The sequence below is a fragment of the Rhinatrema bivittatum genome, chromosome 1 (assembly GCF_901001135.1).
Source record: "Rhinatrema bivittatum chromosome 1, aRhiBiv1.1, whole genome shotgun sequence".
Taxonomy (NCBI): Eukaryota; Metazoa; Chordata; class Amphibia; order Gymnophiona; family Rhinatrematidae; genus Rhinatrema; species Rhinatrema bivittatum.
Window position 1 is genome coordinate 112,209,494 of NC_042615.1, and position 24,489 is coordinate 112,233,982.

Below are 24,489 nucleotides of genomic sequence, written 5' to 3' on the forward strand. Positions count from 1 at the left end.
AAGAGTAAAAGATATCCTAATAAAATAATGTCAGAAGCCATAAATATTAAACCAATAAATACTAAAACATAAAGCATGCTTTAAGTATTGAGGTTAAAAGGTCAGAGCCACCTGAGATTGTACAATTACATTGATGCCTATTTCTTCTCTTCATTATATGCCGCATAGAATAGCCAAGTTTTAAGTTCTGCTTTAAACTTTTTTTTTTTTCTTGCTGCATTCTTAGTTGTATTGGTAGTGAGTTCCATAGCTTTGTTCCCGCGATGGACTGTTAAAGCGGTTTAGTGGACTCTTAGGCCGGCCTGACGGAGAAGATGGAAATAGTCTCCGGACTAGCGGAACAGGCCGGGAGGCAGATACTGGACGGATTGAAGAGAAGGATCTTCACCCTGGAAGCCCACGCTCCCCCAGGAGGAGCCCGTAGGAGCCGGTCCGGTGGGACTTAGGCGAAAGGAGAATCCGATGAGAAGATCCGAGGTCAAGGCAGGCAAGTCTGGAACAGGACCAAGGCTGGCACTGAAGGCGGATACGAACCAGGACTGGAACTGAAGCAGGCAACTGGAACAGGAACCAGGATCAAGGCTGGAACTGAAGCAGGCCACTGGAATAATTACAAGCAGGAACTCCAGAGGCACACTGCAATGATAAGCAAACTTGTTGCAAGGCAGTAAGCTGAGGCAGGCACCAGCCTTAAGTATTTGCCAGGGTCTGACTTCAGAAAGGGAGGCGGGGCATCTAGCTCTACAGTCTGATTTAGAATCATCATATCACTTATGTAAATAATCAAATGCTAATCTTGCTCACAACTTATCATGAGGTTTGGCCTCTGCCTCCATCCCATACTCCATTGTATATAGTAATTTATTTTATATAATAATCTATCTTTCGTTTCTCCCCCTCTTTTTTTCCTTCTCCCAGTTAAGGCAACCTTGTTATAATGTAACTTTTATGCTCCTTCTAAATGTCTCTTGTTGAATTGTTGGTTATAGTTCTGCTTAGTTCAATGTAAACCGAGTTGATTTGATCTGTATCAAGAAAGTCGGTATATAAAAGCCTTAAATAAATAAATAAATAAATCTGACATCAGAAAGGGAGGCAGGGCGCCCAAGGCAGGAAAGGCCCTTTAACTCCTGGCCTTTCGTGCTCGTGCACACCCAGGGAGGAGGGGCTAATGTAGCGAAGGTAAGGTCCCGGTCGCGGCACTCGCAACCGGGGCCGCAACAGTACCCCCCTTCTTACACCCCCTCTTCGAAGGCCCAGGTTTACCGGGATGCTGGCGATGGAATTTGAGCAGTAGTTCCTTATCTAGAATGTTACGAGCTGGTTCCCATGTGTTGTCCTCCGGGCCACAACCCTCCCAGGCAAGTAGATATTCCCATCGTTGGTGGAAGCGGACATCCAGAACCTCCCGAACTTGATAGGTTGGCTCATCGGACACAGAAGGATCCGCCACATCAGGAACTTGTTGATGGTACCTGGAGAGGATGAGAGGTTTTAACAAGGAGACATGGAATACATTATGTATACGCATCGAGGAGGCGTAGCCGGTAAGAAACGGCCCCCACACGCTCAACTATACGAAAAGGGCCACAGTATTTCAAAGCCAACTTCCGGGATGGGGTTCGGAGTTGCATGTTCTTTGTGCTGAGCCACACTCGATCTCCGGGAAGGAAGATGGGTGCCGGCTGTCGGTGACGATCTGCCCAATTTTTCATGGCCCTGGCTGCTTTGGCAAGTCTCCCTTGGATGGACGTCCACAGAGATTGCAACTGCTGGGCGGATGCTTGTACTGCTGGAATTGCACTAGGAAGCAGCAGTGGCAGAGGTGGTCATAACTGTTTCCCATAAACGATGAAAAAGGGTGAACTGCCTGTGGCTGCATGAGAATGGTTGTTATACGAGAACTCTGCCCACGGTAATAACTGCGCCCAGTTATTCTGTCTTTCGTTGACAAAGGAGCGAAGAAAAGTCTTCAAAGAGCGGTTGGTGTGCTCCGTCAGCCCATTGCTTTGGGGGTGAAAGGCGGTGGACAGATTGAGTTGCACATTGAACTTTTTACATAATGCCTTCCAATACCGGGCGGTGAACTGCGGCCCGCGATCAGAGACAATGTCCTGGGGCAGACCGTGGATCCTGAAGATATGTTGAGTGAACAAGCTGGCTAGTTTGAGAGCCGACGGTAACTTGGATAGGGGAACAAAGTGGGCCATTTTGGAGAACCTGTCTATAATTACCCAGATGACTGTATTGCCTTCTGAGGCTGGAAGGTCCCCCAAGACATCGGTGGCAATGTGGGTCCATGGTTCCACTGGAATTGGCAACGGTTGTAGTAGACCCCAAGGCTTCCCCGTCCGCGCCTTCTGTATCGCACAGGTGGGACAGGAGTCTACGAAAGCGCGGACATCTTTCCTCAAGGTTGGCCACCAGTAGAAGCGGTTTACCAAGTCAAGAGTCTTCTCGCGGCTAGCGTGACCCCCCGTAAGAGAATTGTGGGCCCAGAGCAAGACCGCCTTTCGAGACTGTCGGGGAACCACCGTCTTACCAAGAGAACATACAGTGGTCCCAGAAAGATTGATCTTTGCGGGGTCTAGGATGTTTTGGGGCTGGTCCTGCTCTTCCTCCAGCTCAGTTGAGCGCGAAAGTGCATCCGCTCGAACATTCTTGGCAGCCGGCCGGTAGCGTAGTGTGAAATTGAAGCAATTGAAGAATAGAGACCAGCGGGCCTGTCAAGGGTTTAAGCGTTGGGCTTGGGACAGGAACTCCAGGTTTTTGTGGTCCGTATATACTGTAACGGGATGGATGGCTCCCTCCAACCATTGTCTCCACTCCTCAAAGGTGAGCTTGATAGCTAGTAACTCCTTATCCCCAATACTATAATTATTCTCAGCAACAGAGAATTTCCTGGAAAAGTATGAGCATGGCATGAGCTGACCGGAATCAGTGCATTGACTAAGCACAGCTCCCACTGTGATGTTTGATGCGTCCACCTCTACGACAAATGGACGAAGCGGATCAGGGTGACGAAGACACGTATCCTGTAGAAAAGCCTCTTTGAGGATTTTGAACGCTTAACAGGCTGAATCAGGCCAATCCACCGCGTCAGCTCCTCTCCGAGTTAGGGCGGTGAGAGGAGCAACGATACAAGAATAGTGTGGAATGAAATGTCTATAGAAATTTGCGAAGCCGAGGAAACGCTGCACCGCCTTTAGCCCCCTCGGCTGGGGCCAGTCTCTGATGGCGGCTACCTTTTCAGGGTCCATCTTGAATCCGGTGGGGAACTATGTATCCCAGAAAGGGAAGAGACTCTTTCTCAAAGCAGCATTTCTCCAACTTGGCGTATAATCCGTTGTCTCTGAGTAACTGTAATACCTGACGGACATGTAGGCGATGAGAAGACAAGTCCCGTGAGTAGATTAATACATCATCCAGGTACACGATGACAGACGTATTCAGTAAATCATGAAGTATCTCGTTCATGAGATGTTGAAATACTGCCGGGGCATTACATAGTCCGAAGGGCATGACAAGGTACTCATAGTGCCCATCCCTGGTGTTAAAGGCAGTCTTCCACTTGTCCCCTGGTCGAATACGGACAAGGTTATATGCGCCCCGCAAGTCCAGCTTTGTGAAGATCCTGGCTCCCTGTAATCTATCCAGGAGTTCAGGAATCAGTGGGAGTGGATAACGATCTCGCTTGGTGATGGCATTGAGACCCCGATAGTCAATGCATGGTCTTAGCGACCCATCCTTTTTACCTACAAAAAAGAAGCCCGCCCCTGCTGGAGATTTTGAAGGTCAGATAAATCCTTTTGCCAGGTTCTCCGTGATGTATTCGGACATTGCCCGAGTCTCTGGTAGTGATAAGGGGTATACTCTTCCCCGAGGAGGTGTCGTTCCTGGTAAAAGCTCAATGGCACAATCAAACGGCCGATGTTGAGGCAGGATCTCCGCCTTCGTCTTGGAAAATACGTCGGAGAAGTCGGCATATGGTGCAGGTAGAGCGATGGTGGTGTGCAAGAGAGGGAGAACAGACACTCTCGGAACCTTCAGGCAGTTAGCGAAGCAGAAGGGGCTCCATTTCACGATCTGTAATGTGTCCCATTGGATAATCGGAGAGTGCTTCTGTAACCATGGTAGGCCTAACACCACGGGGTGGACGGCCTTTTCCAGAGCAAGGAAGGCAATCTCCACCGAGTGGATCGCCCCGGTGCGTAAAGTCAAGGGTATCGTGGAAGCAGAGATTCTCCCTGAAAGAAGTGTTCCCCGGTAATCCGCAGCAGTACCTCTAGAGGCCGAGTGGGGATCTGTAACTGGTGTACCAAATCCTCCAGGATGAAGTTGCCCCCTGCTCCAGAATCCAAAAAGGCGAGGGTCTCCAATGATCCCCCTGGGTATTCGAGTGTGATGGGTACAGTATATTGAGGAGCGGTACCAGCACAACCTAGGAGGAGCTCCTCACAACCTCCTAGGTTCTGGCGTTTTCCGAACGCTCTTTACAACGAGCAAGGAAATGGCCTTTTTGACCGCAGTAGAGGCACAAGCCTAGAGTACGGCGGCGCTGTCTCTCCTCTGCGGTAAGCGGAGTACGCTCCAACTGCATGGGTTCTTCAGAAGCAGAATCAGGACGTGTTGCTCCTGGAGAGGGGACTGAAGATAGTGGTCTGGAGAATACAGGAGCTAGAGACGGGGTACATCGAGTGGGTCTTAGTTCTCTTGCCCTTTGTTAGAGGCGACGATCAATATGACCAGCCAAATCTATGAGGCCGTTGAGATCCTCTGGAAGATCGCGGGCGGCCAACTCATCCTTGATATGCCCGGACAGGCCCTCCATAAACACAGCCCGGAGGCTGTCATAATCTGCTAAAGGGCGGGAACCCTGGCGTAACTGCAGTAGTTCTGAGGTGGCGGTGGTTAAGCGAGCCGGGTCATCAAAGGCTAACTTGAAATTAGAGATGAACTGCAAGAAATTACTGAGCAAGGGATCATTCCGCTCCCAGAGTGGAGATGCCCAAATTAGAGCCTTCCCATCAAGCAACGACAGAATATACGCCACCTTTACGGCATCAGTAGGAAACTGTTGAGGAAGCAGCGTGAATCGTATAAAACATTGGTTCAGAAAACCTCGGCAAGTCTTAGCCTCTCCAGCGTAACGTGCCGGTGCCGGTAGCTGAGTAATTGAACCAATGTTTACCGCTGAAGCTGGTGGCAGAGCAGGCACTGGATCTGGCATGGCGTCCAGACGATTAGCAAGTCGTTCTACAGTCACTGCAAGAACATCCATGCAATGCTGCTGTTGCTGCACACGCTGGGCAATTCCAGGGATTGCCTGAAGACCTGATAAATCCGCCGAGTCCATGGCCTTGCAAACTGTTAAAGCGGTTTAGTGGACTCTTAGGCCGGCCTGACGGAGAAGATGGAAATAGTCTCCGGACTAGTGGAACAGGCCGGGAGGCAGATACTGGACAGATTGAAGAGAAGGATCTTCACCCTGGAAGCCCACGCTCCCCCGGAGGAGCCCGTAGGAGCCGGGCCACTGGGACTTAGGCGAAAGGAGAATCCGATGAGAAGATCCGAGGTCAAGGCAGGCAAGTCAGGAACAGGACCAAGGCTGGCACTGAAGGCGGATACGAACCAGGACTGGAACTGAAGCAGGCAACTGGAACAGGAACCGGGATCAAGGCTGGAACTGAAGCAGGCAACTGGAACAGGAACCAGGATTAAGGCTGGAACTGAAGCAGGCAACTGGAATAATTACAAGCAGGAATTCCAGAGGCACACTGTAATGATAAGCAAACTTGTTGCAAGGCAGTAAGCTGAGGCAGGCACCAGCCTTAAGTATTTGCCAGGGTCTGACTTCAGAAAGGGAGGTGGGGCATCTGACATCAGAAAGGGAGGCAGGGCGCCCAAGGCAGGAAAGGCCCTTTAACTCCTGGCCTTTCGCGCGCGTGCACACACAGGGAGGAGGGGCTAATGCAGCGAAGGTAAGGTCCCGGTCGCGGCACTCGCAACCGGGGCCGCAACATGGATAGTGCCCTTTCTCGAATCTGGCTAAGGTGTGCTGTTTTAATGGATGGAATTGATAATATACCTTTATTAGCGGATCTGAGGTCTCTTTGTGGTACATGCAGTTGTAAAGCGGCGTTAAGCCATTCTGTTCTGTCTCCATAAATAATGGTATGAATTATACATGCCGCCTTATATTGTTGCAGCAAACAACCAAAAGTGCTTGCATGAGATTGCAAAATCAACTAAAGTCAAGAGAATCTATAGTAATGATCACTATTTTATTCACAATAAAGCAGTGGTTCTCCTCAGGTGTTTCGGCACACACTGGTGTGTTGCGAGGTTCTGGGAGGTGTATCATGGGGCTAGCAGTAGACTGTTATCTCTTTATCAGACCACTTCTCCTTTATCTGGTATGATCGGAGGCTGCTCTTGCTTTCTTATCCTCTTCCTGGCCCACTGGGAGATTGTTTCCTTCTCTTTCACCAAGATTTCAGCAAGACATCACCAATTCTTGCTCTTCTGCACCCAGCAGGACACCAACTTTATCTTCCTCTGTCAGATCTGGCAGTGAAACTGCTGATGCTGTTTTCAGCTGCAGGGCCCAGAAGTGGCAGACAGCTGGAGCACAAGGGAGAGAGATGCATGATTTACATGCACAAATCCACTGCTGAATTCTGCTGCTACTACCTCTTCCTCTTCCCAATGCTTCTTGACCTCATCTGCTGCTGTTAAGGAGAGAGGGAAACTCTGGACTGGACTGAAAGCTTTTCTGCTGGCTGGGAGCCAGGTAGAAGGGGAAATGGTGCTGCTATCAGGGAGGAGTGGAGGAGAGAACAGGTGTGAATGCTGCTAGACAGGGAGATGTGGGGGAGAGAAAGGGGATTAGGAGATTGCTGAGTGGGGTGGGGGAGAAAGCAGGTCTAGGCAAGCTGCTGAAGATGGAGGGGTAGAGTGAAATGGTGGTGGGTGTTTTTAGTGAGGGATGGGGGAAGACGGAGATACTAGGCAGGGAAATGTGGGGAGATAAGGGTTCAGGAGTCTGTTGGTCAAGAAGGCATGAAGAGTCAGGGGTCAGGACTGCTGGGCAAGGACAAGTGTATTGGAGAGAAAGTGTGGGGCTGAAGGACAGAGGGAATATGTGGCAAAGAGGTGTGTTTCTATGCTAATGCCAGAAGTTTAAGAAGTAATATGGGAGAATTAGAATGTATAGCAGTGAATGATAATATAGACTTAATTGGCATCTCAGAGACATGGTGGAAGGAGGATAAACAATGGGATAGTGCTATACCGGGGTACAAATTATATTGCAATGATAGAGAGGAGCATTTGGGAGGCGGGGTGGTACTTTATGTCTGTTTATGGCCTAGAGTCTAACAGGATAAAGATCCTGCATGAAACTAAATGCACAATCAAATATTTATGGGTAGAAATCCCTTGTCTGTTGGGGAAGTGTATAGTGATAGGAGTATACCACCATCCAGCTGGCCAAGATGATGAGATGGACAGTAAATGCTAAGGGAAATTAGGAAACCTAACCAAGTTGGTAGTGTAGTAATAATGGGAGATTTCAATTATGCCAATATTGACTGGATAAATGTAACATCAGGACATGCTAGAAAGATAAAATTCCTGGATGGAATAAATGACAGTTTTATGGAGCAATTGGTTCAGGAACCAACAAGAGAGGTAGCAATTTTAGATCTAATTCTCAGTGGAGCACAGGATTTGGTGAGAGAGATAACGGTGGTGGGGCTGCTTGGCAATAGTGATTATAATATGATCAAATTTGAATTAATGACTAGAAGCAAATCCATGGCTCTAGTGCTAAACTTTCAAAAGGGAAACTTTGATAAAATGAGAAAAATAGTTAGAAAAAACTGAAAGGAGCAGCTACAAAGGTAAAAAATGTTCAAGAGGCAAGGACATTGTTAAAAAATACCATCCTAGAAGCACAGTCCAGATGTGGAAGGAAGGCAAAGTGATTCCCAGCATGGTTAAAAGGTGAAGTGAAAGAGGCTATTTTAGCCAAAAGATCTTCACTCAAAAATTGGAAGAAGGATCCAACAGAAGAAAATAGGATAAAGTATAAGCATTGGCAAGTTAAATGTAAGATATTGATAAGACAGGCTAAGAGAGAATTTGAAAAGAAGTTGGCCGTAGAGGCAAATACTCACAGTAAAAACTTTTAAAAATATATCCAAAGCAGAAAGCCTGTGAGGGAGTCAGTTGGACCGTTAGATGATTAAGGGGTTAAAGGGGCACTTAGAGAAGATAAAGCCATCATGGAAAGATTAAATAATTTATTTGCTTTGGTGTTTACTGAAGATGATTTTGGGATGATACCCATTCCGGAGAAGGTTTTCATGGACTGAACCAAATCACAGTGAACCTAGAAGATGTGGTAGGCCTGATTGACAAACTGAAGAGTAGTAAATCACCTGGACCAGATGGTATATACCCCTGGGTCCTAAAGGAACTAAAAAATGAAATTTCAGATCTATTAGTGTAAATTTATAACCTATCATTAAAATCATCTCTTGCACCTGAAGACTGGAGGGTGGCTAATATAACCTTAATATTTAAAAAAGGCTCCAGGGTCGATCCAGGAAACTACAGACCAGTTAGCCTGACTTGAGTGCCAGGAAAAATAGTGGAAAGTGTTCTAAAGATCAAAATCACTGAACATATAGAAAGACTTGGTTTAATGGAACAAAGTCAGCATGGCTTTACCCAGGGCAAGTCTTGCCTCACAAATCTGCTTCACTTTTTTGAAGGGGTTAATAAACATGTAGATAAAGGTGAACCAGTAGATGTAGTGTATTTGGATTTTCAGAAGGCATTTGACAAAGTGTTTCATGATAGGCTTCTAAGAAAAGTAAAATTCATGGAATAGGTGGTGATGTCCTCTTGTGGATTAGAAACTGGTTAAAATACAGGAAATAGAGACTAGGATTAAATGGACAATTTTCTCATTGGAGGGGAGTGGATCTGTACTGGCAAACATGCTTTTCAATATATTTATAAATGATTTGCATGGACTGCCTCCATTTTATTAAATATATCTCATGAATATCCATTTTGGACATCCTGAAACCCTGACCTTTTTGTGGCTCTTGAGGACCAGAGTTAGCACTCTGATGTAGGGATTTGTATCAATCTTATTTGTTGTGTTTTCTCCACAGGATATGCATTGGTGGTGCACTGCTGCCTTTTCATGGATAGGGCTATTGCTGTTTGAGTCCTTGGAGTTAGTGCTGCTGTAGCATGGGCAGTTTGCTAAACTTATGCAGAGTTTTTTTCTTTTTCATGTTTTTGTATTATTTTACGATGCGCCTGGTAGCAGAGGGAATTTGTGTTTCTGTTGCTGAGATGACCATATAATTGGATTATCTTTTTTGTATAGTGAGTTGTCCTAATTCTGCCCTGTACCCATTGTTGGGAGGTAGTAGATTCCTGTGGATGCAGAATATATGTTTACATTTAGCCCTGTGATGGACATGCGTTCAGTGTGTCATGCATGTCAGCATCATCTGTAAGCTGTGTCCTGACCAAAAAAAAAAAAAGGGTTGAGAATCACTGCTCTAGCCACACACCTCCACCACATGCACCCACGCTACTGCCAGTGCTTCCCCCCGCCCAGACATATGCATTCTGTAACTCCTCCTAGCCATATACATTTAGCCCACATCACAGGATTGTGAAGTTGAATTTGCAATTTTAACTTAAATAATAGACATGCAATAATTTGAAGATAAATTTGTTTACAGCTTACTAAATTGAATCAACCTAAAAATGCACTAAAAATTTTATTTTGCATCATGAAAATACCAGTAAACACTTGTTTTTAGAATTCACCATAAATACCTAATTGATTGAAAAATAAGCATAAATTCGCAATTTCTAAACACCTAGAATCAGAAGTTCTCATTTTGGCTTTTGAAAGCAGCTATCTAAAATCACAATTTGATTGACTGCTATTATACCTGTGTGTGAATGCTTAACTATATTAATGCACCTATCAAAAGTAGAGAAAGTAAAGCATATTATATATCAATAGCAGGTACATAACCCAGTGATGTCACATAATTCTATATATATTGCAATAACTTGTTGAGAAATGATGATACCTTGCATGAACAGATATGGGGAGGTTTTGGCAATACTATAAAAAGAACGATGAAAGGCATGCATTGTGACAAAATGTTTGATCTTTGGAGATTTAAAACATATCAGCTTAGAGTTTCAATTATGTTTTATGTAGTAAAAAGCTGAACTGGATGTTTAATGTTCTATGAGAATATATTTGGTGTATTGAGATATCTATTATGCTGACTTACTATGCAGAAATAAAAAGTAAAAAATGCATTGTTCAAAAAAAAATTATGTATACAAATAAGATTCTATGTTTCTAAAATTTTACTATTGCTGATAGCACTACAATAAGGATCAAACATTCATAGATGGGACTAAATACTTTATTAGAATGTTTATGATTAGATTTCTGATCTGATTTTGCCTTTGCTTCAAACACTCAGCAAAAAAAGACTAAAGATTGTTTCTTCACTTTCTAAGTGCTTATGTGATATTAATAACTTTATTTAACAAAATCATTTCTACTTCACACAATCTCCCACCCCCCCCCCCTTCCTCCCCTCACTATTTTCATGCAACTTGCAGGACAAAGCAGCGGGAATGTCTGCAAACACTGTGTTAACTGAAGACAGGAAAGAATATTAACTAAGACAACAGCTCAAAGTGCAGTGACAACTAACTATCCTTAGTAGGGGAGTACAGCACAGGATGAAGTGCCTGCAAGGCTGCTGAGAGCACAGTAATTCTGATTCTAACTAAAGCACTGCTCCCTTTTCAAGATGGGTTGCAAGACTTTGCTAGGATGAGCCACAAAGCACAGAGAGTACCTTCTTTATCATTTTAATCTGTATTTTAATCTGTCTGAGAAATTCAAAGGCTATTTAATGGAAAAAAAAAAAAAAGAAAAGAAATATTATGTTACTGAGTTATAGAAGGCAGCTTGCTAGACAAGAGCCAATCCAACAGGTATGAGGTTTCGGTGAAGGATTTGCTTTATCTAACACCTATAATAATGAGGAGATTCATTTTATATATATCAGCTGCTATGTATGAAACTGCTACAATTCTTAAAAATAAAAAAGTAACCAACAGAATAAGAATGTTAACATTGTTTAAATATTGGCAACTTTAATGTCTTGCATCATGACCAACGTAGCATTACCAGTTCTGCCAGAAAATATAATCTTACATGTACATGCAGAAAGAATTTGAGACATAAAAGCTTAATGTGTGAAATGAATGAACTAAGTAGCAAATAATCCTACACATCACTGCTGGAATCAGCTTCCTGTATTTGTATTACAGTTTAAAGCCAACAGACATATAATTTTCTGTCCTTTTCAGAGTCTTAGATTTTCAGGTCAGGATATTTTGGTTCCAAGTTTAGACAATGATCTTGAATATCAGTGGGTTTATAATGCACAGATGATGGTTGTTGGATGTCAGTAGAACAGGCTGTGCAAATAAGTAATGTGCCACCACATATAAGGAAAAATCCTCCAAACCATCCCATGAATAATGCTTCCCCAAACTCCCACCTGGGAACAATCTCTGGAATGGTCTCATCCCAAAATTCCTGTACTGTAATATATGCAACCCAAGAAACTGGGGCTAGAGTTGTTAGTCCCGATGCCCAGGAGAATATCCCTCCAAGAAAAAGCAGTCGTTTCTTTAGCTCCTGTTTTCCTTCTCCAAACTTTAAACAGTCCAACCCTAAACTTAAGAACAGAAGGCCAAGAGCCCCTAATCCGTTGGCTAGAAACATCAAAATCCGGGAAATCCTGAGTTCTGAAGGAAGAGCCAAAAAGGAATCGTAGTCCTTACATTGTATTCCTCCTTCATCCTGGACTACACAAACTTGCCAAAGTCCCATGGTCCAGATCTCTAATTCATTTAAATCCAAGTTGAGGTTCTTCCACAGAGGTACATAGGTAGTGACACAGGATAAAACCCATCCACACAAAGTTAATAAAAGTCCACTTAGCTGTGTATTAGTCCTGTTCATGAAAGCCATTACAGCAATATACTTTTTAAAACAGCTAAGATATTTTCCTCAGTAACAGCTGCAATCTATTGTGGCTGATGTTGCGATGTTGATCTTCGTTCTTTGTTGCACTGAATATAAGCTTTTGGTTTTAACCCCTTGAAAGCTCTGAAATACGTTTTTGTTCTTCAATGAATATAGAGTTTCGTGTGGGGGCTAGGGATTCTGCCAGAACCATGAGTTAAGTTTGTGATAAGGATTTGATCTGTTACCTTTCAATTTGCTAAGTAAAATTATATCCCAATGCCTGATGATTACAAGCCTAGGGATGAACAAAGAAGGCTCTATGACCCCTCACCCTAAAACACAACAGAAATCATTGTGCTTCGATATGGATTAATTAGATTTTAAGTGGTGATAACAAAAACCAGCTCTGTCTGCAACAGGACTTCATTGTAATAGCTAAATTTGAGATTTCAAGGATGTAAGAAAAGGTCTAGTGAAGAAAAGAAGACTGTGATGTTTACCTATAATCCTTATTCTCTTGTAAACTTCCTCTGAATCTGTGATGGTCTTGGCTCCTTGGCCATGTGTTATACTGCTGTCTTTCAGAAGAGGCATTATGAAAATCTTTTGGGGGCTTTCCCTCCCCCCCCCCCTTTCACTCCATATACCTGAAAAATTATCTCACTGTTTCTGAATTGGATTATTTCAGGGTACAATGAAGGAAGAGAGAGAGATAGTCAAAGCTTCATATTATGCCTAGTATACTGATAAAATTCTAGCCTTAACACCCACCTTAAAGATCTCCTCCCCTGGTTAGAAAGAATGGTCCTTTCCAGGATGGCTGGTGACAGTCCTGAGACCCATCTTGTCCGGTTGATCAAATTAGTAAATTGAGTAGAACATTTAAATACAAGAATCACTGACCACACTTGTTTTCATTTTTCAGATATACAATCTTGTTTGAAGCCTTTAGGTAGCAGTTAGAGGGGTGTGAAAAATGTTGCATCAAGACTGAAAGCAAAAAAAAAAGTAATACTTTTATCATTGCAAAATTTTGGCAAAAAATTCCCTTTTTGCCTTCATTTTGAGGTAAAGAAGGTAAGCTCTGAAGGGATAAAACCCTCAAATCAACTATGCAGTATCGGGGAGAAGAGAAATTCACAAATGGAGGAGGGATAGCTAGTGGCATAGTTCTTGGGGAGAAATAGATCAGGATCAAAAGAAAATCAGAAGTCATGTGTGAAAATTTTCAAAGTTTTATTAATAAAATCATTGTCTGAGAGGCTACCATGGCAGAGGCAGATTTGATTGTGGTTGCAATTACTGAATCTAATGGAAATCAGGATTGTGATATTGTCATAAAAGGTAGAATTTCTTTAGAAGAGACAGTTTAGGGGTAAAGGGGGAGGAGGAGCTCTTGACATTAGGGAAATACAAGGCTGGTTTTAGGGGGAGGCAAGCTAGGCAATGCCTGGGGCATACCAAAAGGGGCCCCTTTGGCAAAGGTGAATGATGTCACTGAGGTAGAACTTCGTTGTCTCTGGAACTGGCTGGACCTGCTCCTTAGTTTTTGCCCTGGGTTGCCAGTATATCTGACCCCCCCCCATCTCTGACCCCCCCCCCAGATCAATAGTAGTCAATAAAATACAAAGTGGCCAAGTAACTGAAGAGCCCACTTGTGGGAAGGCTTTATTAAGTCCTAGTATTAACTAATGACCTTTTTATCATTGGCCTCATGGTAGGGATAAAAAGGGGACGAATGTTCTCTGCATTGTGTAGTTCAATATTAGCCTTTGATCTAATGTAAACTACACCAAGTCAAGACTCTCCAAACTTCAAGAGGGCTGATTTCAAGATGATGGATAGTGTAGAGAAAGCCCTGTGAGGAATCCAGGATCTTTCATAGATAAATTTATCAGCACCAAAAAAAGACTATAGAGATAGCAACAAATCTCTGCATAAGGAAACAATATATTTCTAAGGAGGTAGCAGAAATGCTGAGGATACAATGATATAATGAAGAAAACCCACGTGGTAGCATGGATAAGCAAATACAATATGAATCTCGACTTGCTACATAAAGAAACTCATTGAGTGACAAGTGACCTTCATAAGTAGCCACTATTTATTATGTGGCTATCGTGAAGATGAACCCTATAAACCTTTGGGTTTTTTCAATCATTAGATCACTTATATTAGTATTATGAATGATTCTTGTGAGAGCTTTCATCATAAGAGTCACACTTATCTGTAAATGTCCACTATTCTTCTGAAGATCAAGCCGACATCGCAATGTTTTGGAGCTCTGCGGCTCCTTCTTCAGGGTGACTCGGTGTGAATAGATGTGGACGTGGTTGTAAACTGATCTGTGCATAAAGAGATCAAAGAGTTCTTAAGTCTTGCAAATGCAATTTACTAAGAAGGCTAGTAGTGAAAGGTTTGTGACATACTTTTTTTTTTTTTTTCATTTATTTGTTTATTGTTTTTCAAATTATTAACAAAGAACACTTTGTAAGGAAATACAGAAAGCAAATTCAAAGAAAAAGATATCAACATATCACTTCTCCCATATATAATCCAATTATATGGTAGGGAAAAACATTTGCTGTATTACATTGGAAATTATGGGGGGAGGAAAACAGAAAATACAAGGAGATAAACGGAAATAACTATAACATTGCTGTTGACAGGAACCCTATTATTACCCCCAATAATACCTGGTTATGTCCTTCCTTCTAGAAACTGTCTCAACTGTTCGGGTAGGAAAAAGATATAGGTATTTCCTACATATTTTATAACGCATTTGCAGGGAAATCGTAAGAGGAAAGTTGCGCTTTTGGCTAAAACCTCAGGCCGCATATCTATAAACATTTTCCTCCGTTGCTGGGTTGCCCTAGAAAGGTCTGGATAGACCCTAACTGTGGCCCCCATAAAGGGAGTATTAATGTTTTGAAAATAAGCTTTCATAACAGCTGCTCTCTCTGGATCAGAAAAGAAAGACACAAACAAAACTGCTCTCTCAGTCACTTCCAAGGCTGAATTTTCTAGATATTCCGTGAGGTTTTCTAAATCTACCCTGTTTTCACCCACAGGTAATTGTGTTATAACACTTTTAACTGGCAAAAACATAACTTTCTTTGTAGAGGGATGCAATTCCACAGGGATTTTTAGAACCTCAGTCATATATCTTTTAAACGTTAATAATACTGGTTCACCCATTACTCTGGGAAAATTCACCAATCTAACATTCAAATGTCTTAGGTAATTCTCAATAGACTCTAATCTTCTTTGCGATGATAATCGATCTTTCATTAAAGTCATATTTAAATCTTGAACCTGTTTCATTTTCACATTTATTTCTTGGATAGCCACATTATTATGATTGGTATTCTCTCTCTGGTCTTTCTCTACCAACTCCAGTCTTTTCACCATTGTTCCCATCTGCTGAGACTGGTCTCTTAAAGTATAGGCATTAACCATCATTAAGTCCCAGAGGGACTCCAAAGTTATCTCCGCCGGTTTCACAAACTCCCAAGGCATTGGAGCCACAGTTCCTACCTCCTCCCGTCTAGACCTCTGGTCTGATGTTCCTGGTGGTATGCTTCCCACGCCGAGATTTCTCCCTCCTTGGGTCTCCCACTCCTGACGCGATATAGGTTGGGCTGAGGCTCCCACCTCTGCTCCTACAACGCTGGGTGTTCCTCCACCTTGAACTCCTCTGACCAAACTTGGGTCAGTGTGTCCAATACCTCCAGCGTCTAGAAGTGGAGAGCTACACAGCGGGCCTCGGGGATCCGGAGGACTCAGTGTGATTTCGCCAGGTGATAATCTCGCTCCTCCTGAGATTGCCACAGCGGCGCTTGGTTCCCCCGATCTAGTTCCTGGGATCGCGAAATCTGTGATTATTCGCTGTCCTGAGATGCAAGGTGAGTCCGGAGGATATATCCTCACCTTGCCCTTTCTCTTATGTGGCATAATTGAAACCAAATAAGATTTTACCAGGAAAAAGGAACTTATTTCAAGAGAACGCTCAGAACTGCAAGACTCAGCGTCCTTCAGCAGCGGCCATCTTGGACTCCTCTGTGACACATACTTATTGGTCGCTATGCTATCAGTTTTGCCATCAGACTTCTGATTTAACTGACAGTGGTCAAATAGCGCTAATGATGAATGCTATGGCAAAAGAAGAATTTTAAATTTAAAGAGCGGACTTAAAAGAAAAAATAAAAATGGGTAGCGAGTAATTCCTATGTGTTTTCCATACTTACTGTTACGGTGCTGCAAGCTACTGGCGCGGTGCGGGTGCTATACCCTTAACTGACCAAAAAAAATGCTGGACTCGTACCATTTTTAAAGGGGGATTCCTCCGTCTGTCAAGGGTTTGGCAAGATCTAAACACCGGATATAAGGTAAAATTCTTTAATGACGTCGACTGTAATACTGATCACGTTGTTTATGCACTACAGTGCCCATGTCCAAAAATGTATGTTGGCCGTACCAACAAAAATTAAGAACATGGCTAACAGAACATAAATGCCACATCAATAATGGAGTTAATGCGTTTTTCGGGTTAGTGCGCGCTAACAGGAGTTAGCGCGCACTAACAAAAATAGCTAAAAGTAACAAAAAATAACAAATATAAACATTTTTTTGTTAGTGCTCGCTAGCTCCTGTTAGCTGGCATTAACTCCCGTTAGTGCGCGCTTACCTGAAAAATGATTTTTACGAAAATTCGGGGGGGAAAAGTGATCATTTCTTTTTTTACCCGATATATTAATGAATTTAGAAATATTGTACGATATTTCAATTCGTCAGAAAAATAATTCACATCCCTACTCATTTGTGCCTCAGACTTTTTGCCAGTGTATCAGTTTGGAAGGGGTTTTGCCCATCTTAAAAGAATCTGCACATCTGGGAGCTCCACTCAACTTAATCCAAGAGCTTGGAAGTTTCCCTGTTCCTGACACAAGTGAGTCCTGCACAGATAGGGAAAGATACTGTAAAGAAATTGAGAAGAGAATTCTGTCATGCTGCAGATTGAGTTTTGCGACATTTATCACCAGTTTAACAGTAAAGACTTTTCTTTCGGACACTAACAAAGTGACTCCGAAGTATTTCTTTTTGCACTCACTGTACCCATATCAAGGACAAACATCCTCCCAGGAGAAACAAAGTAAATGTGTAAAGCAACCATCCCTGAAGGATCCAGCTTTGGGAGAAGGAGCCCTTGTGAAACAGCCAGCCAGGGAGAGGTTCCAGCCCCGAAGAGTAATTAATAAGTCTGTGCACTCACCCAGCAGGACAGGCACACTGGGGTGGGATTACATAAAATAGTACCCAGGAACATGGGGCTAGGAGATGTGCAGGGAGTGAACTGAGATGAATTGGATATGAGTACTGCTATTTTACAATTGTAACAACTTGTGTGGCATTGTAACAACTTGTGTGGCATTGAGACGAAAAACCACTTCCAAAACATGGCTATCATTCCTGCCAAAACCACGAGCAAGAAGTGAAAGCCTGCCAAATGTTTGTAAGGGGGAAGGGAGAATGTTGTCTCATGATGTCATCAAGCAGTGCAGCATCTCCAGCATCTCCATGAGCTTATAAACCGCGCACATGGAGCGGCCTACAAGGAGCAAGCACAAGTCAAGCTAACCGCAAGACCGTGATCGGAAGAGAACAGCATTTTCATCTTATTTCTTCACTCACTACGGGGAAAGAGATTATAACCATCATGGCTGAATCCTTTAAGTCTGGAGGAGGAGGCAGCCCTCCGCTGCTGCGCCCGGAAGGAAAAAGAGCCGGATCATCTTCAGGGTCCCTACGGCTGTGAGACCACAAACTCTTTCATTCTGAAAGGAAGGATTAAATTCCTTCACCACGGATGCCAAACAATGGGAGCCCTGGAGTGTGCCAGGTGCTTTACCTTGCAATACCCGCAACCAGTAAGCCTCTCTTGCTGTAGTTGCTCCAGTTTGCTGTACATAGAAGCTAAACTATACAGCACACACCCAGTCCCCATCTCCAGCCACCAGCTAGTGGAGGCCTTGGGTCAAGTGACTTGGCATGAATGATTTGTGTTCCCCTCATAAGGATTGGAAGGGAGTAGGGATAAAAACGCAAAGTTGGTGACCAGCGTGGCAAAAGAAATACCCATTTTTCCTATCACAGGAGACACAAATATCTCATTCCATGAATTGCTGGAGGTGCTGCCAACCAAGCCTCCAGTGGGTCTGGGAGCGCAGGCGGAAGTGCAGTCCTTAGGAAAGGAGACAGAGTTTGAGGAATCCAGCCTCCAAGGGCCAGATAAAGTCATGCCAGTAGAAATATCAACCTCCTCCTGGGGCGATGTAATGGATGCGGAGGAACAGGAATTCTTCGTTAAAGAAAAAATGCAAGTGGAGAGAGTTGAGGAGCCTCACCAACCTATACAACAGGAGGCAGATAGTGCAAGTGACCAGGGCAGACCAGTGCTTCAGAGGTCTCTAACTGGAGTTAGGCCAAGAAGGGGCATTGCATATCATTTTTTTGGGTCTCCAAGAAGGGGATATGAAAGATCTCCTGACTCTTTATCATCACATTCCAGCTATGCTAGCTCAACATCCTTCCAACATGCGGACTGGAGCGTCGACTCAAAAAACTGGAATGTAGCAATCAGCACAGTGGTTGCCAGAGAAAGATTTTCAGTTGTTCCACCAGAAGTGAATATTTACGCCTGGGAACCCACCATTTACTGGGAATATATAGAACAAACCATGAAGGCATACACCGCCAAGTCCAACTGGTTTCTCATCAGGAGAAGTTTCCCAGACAGAAACAGCATCACCAATTTCAACCTTCTCAATATCACTTGTTATAAGTGAAGATTCTTTACCATCCTCATTAGCAGAGAAGTTACTCAGGAAGGATTTACTGGAACAGCCTATACATCTGGAAGTTATAAACATTCCAGTGGGAGCACTGAGAGGAGAGGATCACCTTGCTGGTGGCTGAAAGGAATCAGTAAGTTTTTGCTTGGGACATTGTCTTTTTTTAAAGTATTGGGGCAAAGTTAACTATTTGGGAATATTATTTAGTGTGTTTGTGTTTTTAATAGTAAGGTAGCGAATAAACAAGTTAGACTTTATTTTTAAATAGTCCGTCAGTCAGTAAGACAGCTAGTAAGCAGAACTTAGTGTTTGTATTTTTTTTTTAATTTTTTATTTATTAAATTTTCAAATTTTCAAATTACATTGAAACATATATAAGAAAATTTTGGTTGTTATACAGAACTCCAATTTTCAAATCTTACAAATCAGGAAACAATATCAGTATAACACATTCCAACCATTATAAGAAAAAGGGAGACCCAGTTCATAATGGATTAATAGGTATAAATTTCAAAAATTAAATTATGCTAGCACATTGTGAGAGTGCAGTTAACATTCACGTTTAGCCTATTCTACTAGAACTATATGGAGTGAGAGTCCAAGTATATACGTAGTTGTTCCGTCTCTGTGAAAATATACCTGTTGTCTTAATAAATCAGCACACAGCGGCAAGGATATCTAAGATAGTATTTGGCTCCCCTGGACACAATCTCATTTCTCATTTTCAGGAAATCTTTTCTTTTCTCTTGGACCTTCTTTATTATGTCTGGGAAGACACGTATTTGATAACCATAAAAAAGCTCTGTTTGCTTTTTGAAAGCTCTTCTTAGGACATCATCTCTTTCAGATGTTTGGAGAAAAGTAATAAAAACTGTTGCTCTGTCTTCAATTATTGCTTCAAAAGACTTTTCCAAAAATTCTGTTAGATTATCTTTAGGAGTATTATTTCCCATAGATTCATCACGTTGCTGTATTTTTTCTTTCTTTTTCCTGTCTACCTGGTAGATAGTATAGTTTAGAAAAAACAGGTACCATATTTTCTGAATAAGCCAATATATTAATAAAGTAACTCTTTATCAGTTCTTTCAATGGCATCCATTTTGTTCTCGGAAAGTTTAATATTCTAAGATTGTTTCTTCTCATTAAATTTTCCATTGCATCCATCTTCCTTTCAACAAAGGATTCTGATTTTATAAGATTAGTTTGTACTTCTTTAATCTGTTTAATTTCTTTTTCATTTTCTACCAGGGATTTTTCAACAGTGGATATTTTTTCCTCCAAAGAATTAGTCTTTCCCATGTTTTCTTTAACAACATTTGTCAAGTCAATTATAGCCATATTCATTGTGGTCAGGGCTTTCCAAATTTCTTCAATCGTTATTTTTTCAGGCACTCTTAAGGGATAGTTCAACGTTACTTGTATACTTTTCCCCTTATCTCCTTTGTCTAGCAAGCCTTTAATGCCCGGTTCAGCCAGCCCAGATTCTGCCGCTCCCTCCCTGGAGTCTGAATTAACAGAACTCACTGAAGTAGGCCTGGATTCCATACCTCTTCTCTGGGAGTCTTCTGATTTTTCTACCGGCAGTATCGGCATCTCCTGCATCTGATGTTCCACCCCCCCTTCATTCGGGGGTCTGCCGGGCATAGGAGTTGTTGGCTCACTGGGGCTAAGTGATATTTCCTCGGCCAGAGTGAAGGACAGCTGCTCTCTGCTTACTTCACCAGCAGCCCCGCTCTCCGGCACAGACTGCACTGCTTGGAACGCTTCCTCAATTCGCGTCTGGCGGTAAGATATCTGTGGTGTAGAAGCAAGGACCTCACGGATCCTTGCTTTCCGTTTCGTATGTGGCATGGAAAAATATTCAAGAAGAAAACTTAGGCAAATCTTTGAGAGACGCGGAGCTCAGTCGCGTCCGTGCTCACATCGCAGCAGCCATCTTGGATCTCTCAGTATTTGAATTTAAAAACAAACAAACAAACAAACAAAAAAAGTAGCCAGAAGCTAGAAATAAGCTAGGAGCAGTGTATACCTAAGTAAAAAGGTTGAAAATTTCAGTTCAGTTAGTCAGTTACTCACCTTGGAAAGGTGTTGAGGTAGTGTGATTTGGTTTGAATAGGTACCAACATTTGTGGGTACAAATCTCTTAGCATAGCACTCTGGAAGCAATCCTGGAAGTATAGCCGCTGCATTCTCACCATTAATTCTTATCTCTGTGTTTATGGATTAATACCTAATATGAGATGAATAAAAACTGAAAATAAGTAAATAAGAAACTCTACAATAAACATCAATAACTTCTTGTATGTAATAATCCCTACATACACTATTCATATGGATATCCAATATTGTTTTGTCGTGGTTCAAAGAAGCAGCTACGTAATGTCCAATCCCTTTTTTGCTTTCCTACTTTTCTATAAGATAACACACAATATTCAGACAAAAAGAACCTAGGTCCTCATTCATTCAAACTGTACATATAAGATCATAACACATAATGTAAACCACAAAAAGTGGAAGGCGGGAAAGGGGAAAATAAATTCACAAGTACTTGTAAAAATAAAAAACAACCCAGTAGCAAAAAATAAAACAAAACCCCACAGTATCTCATTACCTGCAAGTTCCTGAATTAAAACAAAAGTTAACAAGAGAAAAGGAAAAAAAAAATCAATTATCATCCCTTAGCATATTATACTCTAGAACACATTATTTAAAACATTTTGCCCAGAAAACTTCAGCATGATGTCTGTTTCACTTAAATGATGTCAGAAGCTATTGTTTATTCATTGCACTTTTGTATAGTCAGTAAACATCTGTACAGAATGTAACATGTACAACATATAATGATACACAAACAGAACACATAATGACAAACCACAAACAGTAAACAATTATCTACATTAGAGCTCAGAAAGTAGGCCTTTTAAAGGGAAAAAAATATTGGGATCATTTTTAAGCAAAAAAATAAGAATTTTTAAAACAGATCAGTTAAAAAACTGGGAAAGAGAGAAAAAAAACCTTGTCAGATTTTGCCCTTTATCAAGCAGAGCAGTCTTCATTCTTGTCAATCTATAAAAAAAAAAAAAAAAAAAAGAAAATATCACATACGAAGAGAGGTTAATTAATTCTTTTAAATCACATCACAAAGTAAGAATAGCTATAAGCAACTGAGCTACAAATTAAAGTAGAAAACTACTACTTTGATTAACTTATACAATAAAAAAACATTTCATTCTCGTCTAACTACGTGATTTTGATTGCTTAAGCACAAGAACCGGAACAGTTTACAATCCTTTCATGCAAGAAGGAAGGGAGGAGAGAAAAAAGCTTATGAGACAGATTACTACCTCTATCTTCTCTCCCTGCTTTATGAAACGTTTTGCTAAAACAATAGCTGCACAATTAAAATAATGCAAACTTTTAAATTAGTTGTTATCAAATACAAAAAGCATACACTTCTGCTTTGCTAGCAACCTAAACCAGATAACATATGCCAATCACTAAAAATTCAAAAATTATTATTTTTTTTTTTTTTACCTTTGCTGTCTGATTTTAGTTTTCTAATTGGTTAGTCATAGGCTTGTTTTCCCCACCTTCCCTTTCTTGGTCTTTTGCCAATTTCTTTTACAGGGTCTTTCTTTTTATTTCTTCTCTATCCACCTGTCTTCTTTCCTTCTTCCCTTCTTCCATCCTTCCCCCAAACACATACTCAGATTCTCATTCTCACACTCTCTCTCTCTCTCTCATATACACACACATACACAGGCACAGGCTCTTACATTCACATGCAGTCTCACACAAACACACAGGCTCTCACTCTCAAATGCTGTCTCTCACAAACACATATACAAACAAGCTCTCACATACTCTCTCCAATCATACAGGCTCTCACTCCCACACACAATCTCTCAACTCACTCTCTTTCACCCACACTCAATCTCTTAACTCACGCTCCCCCCCCCCCCCCCCCACACACACATACATTCTACAAGGCCTTAGCCTCTCTCTCTCACCTCTGGGCTGCCACTTCATGGGGTGGGCTCCGCAGTGGCTCTGATTTTCTCGGGCCACTGTGAGGTGGGATCCACAGTGACCTTGTTGCCAGGCCTCCTCTTCTCAAGATGCCGCAGGTGGGATCCCACCTTGCAGCGGCCCTGACACAAATGCTGTTCCTCTTCAGTATGCGGCTGATGCTCCTCCTTGTTCTTGCCTGTGTGGCTCCGGCAATGTTTTTCTTCTGGGGCCATGCAGGTAGGAAAGAGGAGGAGCACCTGGATGTGACTTTCTTTTGCTGTCAGTGGACCCAATCTCACCAGCGGTACCACGGGCCTCCACTTTTTCCACTGCCAGTGGGGATAGGTCCACTGGTGGCAACACGGGCCACTCCCTGCTCCCGATGCCACCCCACTGGGTGTGCCACACAGTGCAAATGCACGGTATGCACACCCAGTCACGCTGGCCCTGTACACAATGAAGACACTGGACAAGAAGAGTTTTACAAAGTGAGGCTAGACAAGTAAACTGGAGAAGACAAGTTTGGACAAGACAGGGCTGGAAGTCAAGGCATAGGAACCAGGAATACAGACAGGAATTAGGAACCAACATGCAGGAGCAACACAAGCTACTTCAAGAGTAGAAGACCCATTGCTTAGATGAGGAACTGCTGTGGGGCCTTAGCCAGGAGGCTAATGTCATCTGGAGGCATGGCTCAGGGTTTCCCGCCATGCAGCATATTATGTATGCACATCCATAGACACGCATCTATAGGAAGGCAGCAGTCTAGCTGGGATGGTGATATCAATGATGGTTGGTGGTATTTGGTGATAGTGGCTGCCGCTGCAATGGGATGTACAATAAAATTCTATATTTCTATATTTATTTATTTATACCGACATTCATCTCAATTGAGATATCACACCGGTTTACATTCAGGTACTGTAGGTATTTCTCTATCCCCAGCGGGCTTACAATCTAAGTTTTTGTACCTGAGGCAATGTAGGGTAAAGTGACTTGCCCAAGGTCACAAGGAGCGACAGCGGGACTTGAACCTTGGTCTCCTGGCTCATAGTAAAATTAAATTAACGTAGTATATAATAAAAGAACAAAATATAATAAAATGAATATCACAAGATAAAATAATAAAACTAGTACATAATAATAATAATAAACATTTAATGTAAAAATTAGAGAAAACAAGCACCAGAACATAATAACATTTATAGAACCCTAAAATGAAAATAGTGAGGTTCAATTATAGAAAACACTTAAGAAAATGCCATACTGGGTCAGACCAAGGGTCCATCAAGCCCAGCATCCTGTTTCCAACAGTGGCCAATCCAGGCCATAAGAACCTGGCAAGTACCCAAAACTAAGTCTATTCCATGTAACCATTGCTAATGGCAGTGGCTATTCTCTAAGTGAACTTAATAGCAGGTAATGGACTTCTCCTCCAAGAACTTATCCAATCCTTTTTTAAACACAGCTATACTAACTGCACGAACCACATTCTCTGGCAACAAATTCCAGAGTTTA

The 24,489-nt window shown here is 42.3% G+C and overlaps 1 protein-coding gene across 1 annotated transcript; it reads right to left on the reverse strand.

The window, feature by feature from the left end:
• Positions 1 to 11,446: 11,446 nt before the first annotated feature.
• On the reverse strand, positions 11,447 to 12,112 carry LOC115092950 (claudin-22-like). The gene has a single exon (XM_029604456.1). The coding sequence runs from the start codon at positions 12,110 to 12,112 to the stop codon at positions 11,447 to 11,449; it is 666 nt and encodes a 221-aa protein (XP_029460316.1).
• Positions 12,113 to 24,489: the final 12,377 nt, after the last annotated feature.

What these genes read in the sequence shown, in the direction of transcription:
- LOC115092950 (XM_029604456.1), bottom strand. Translation starts at nt 12,112, where the DNA reads ATGGCTTTCATGAACAGGACTAATACACAGCTAAGTGGACTTTTATTA.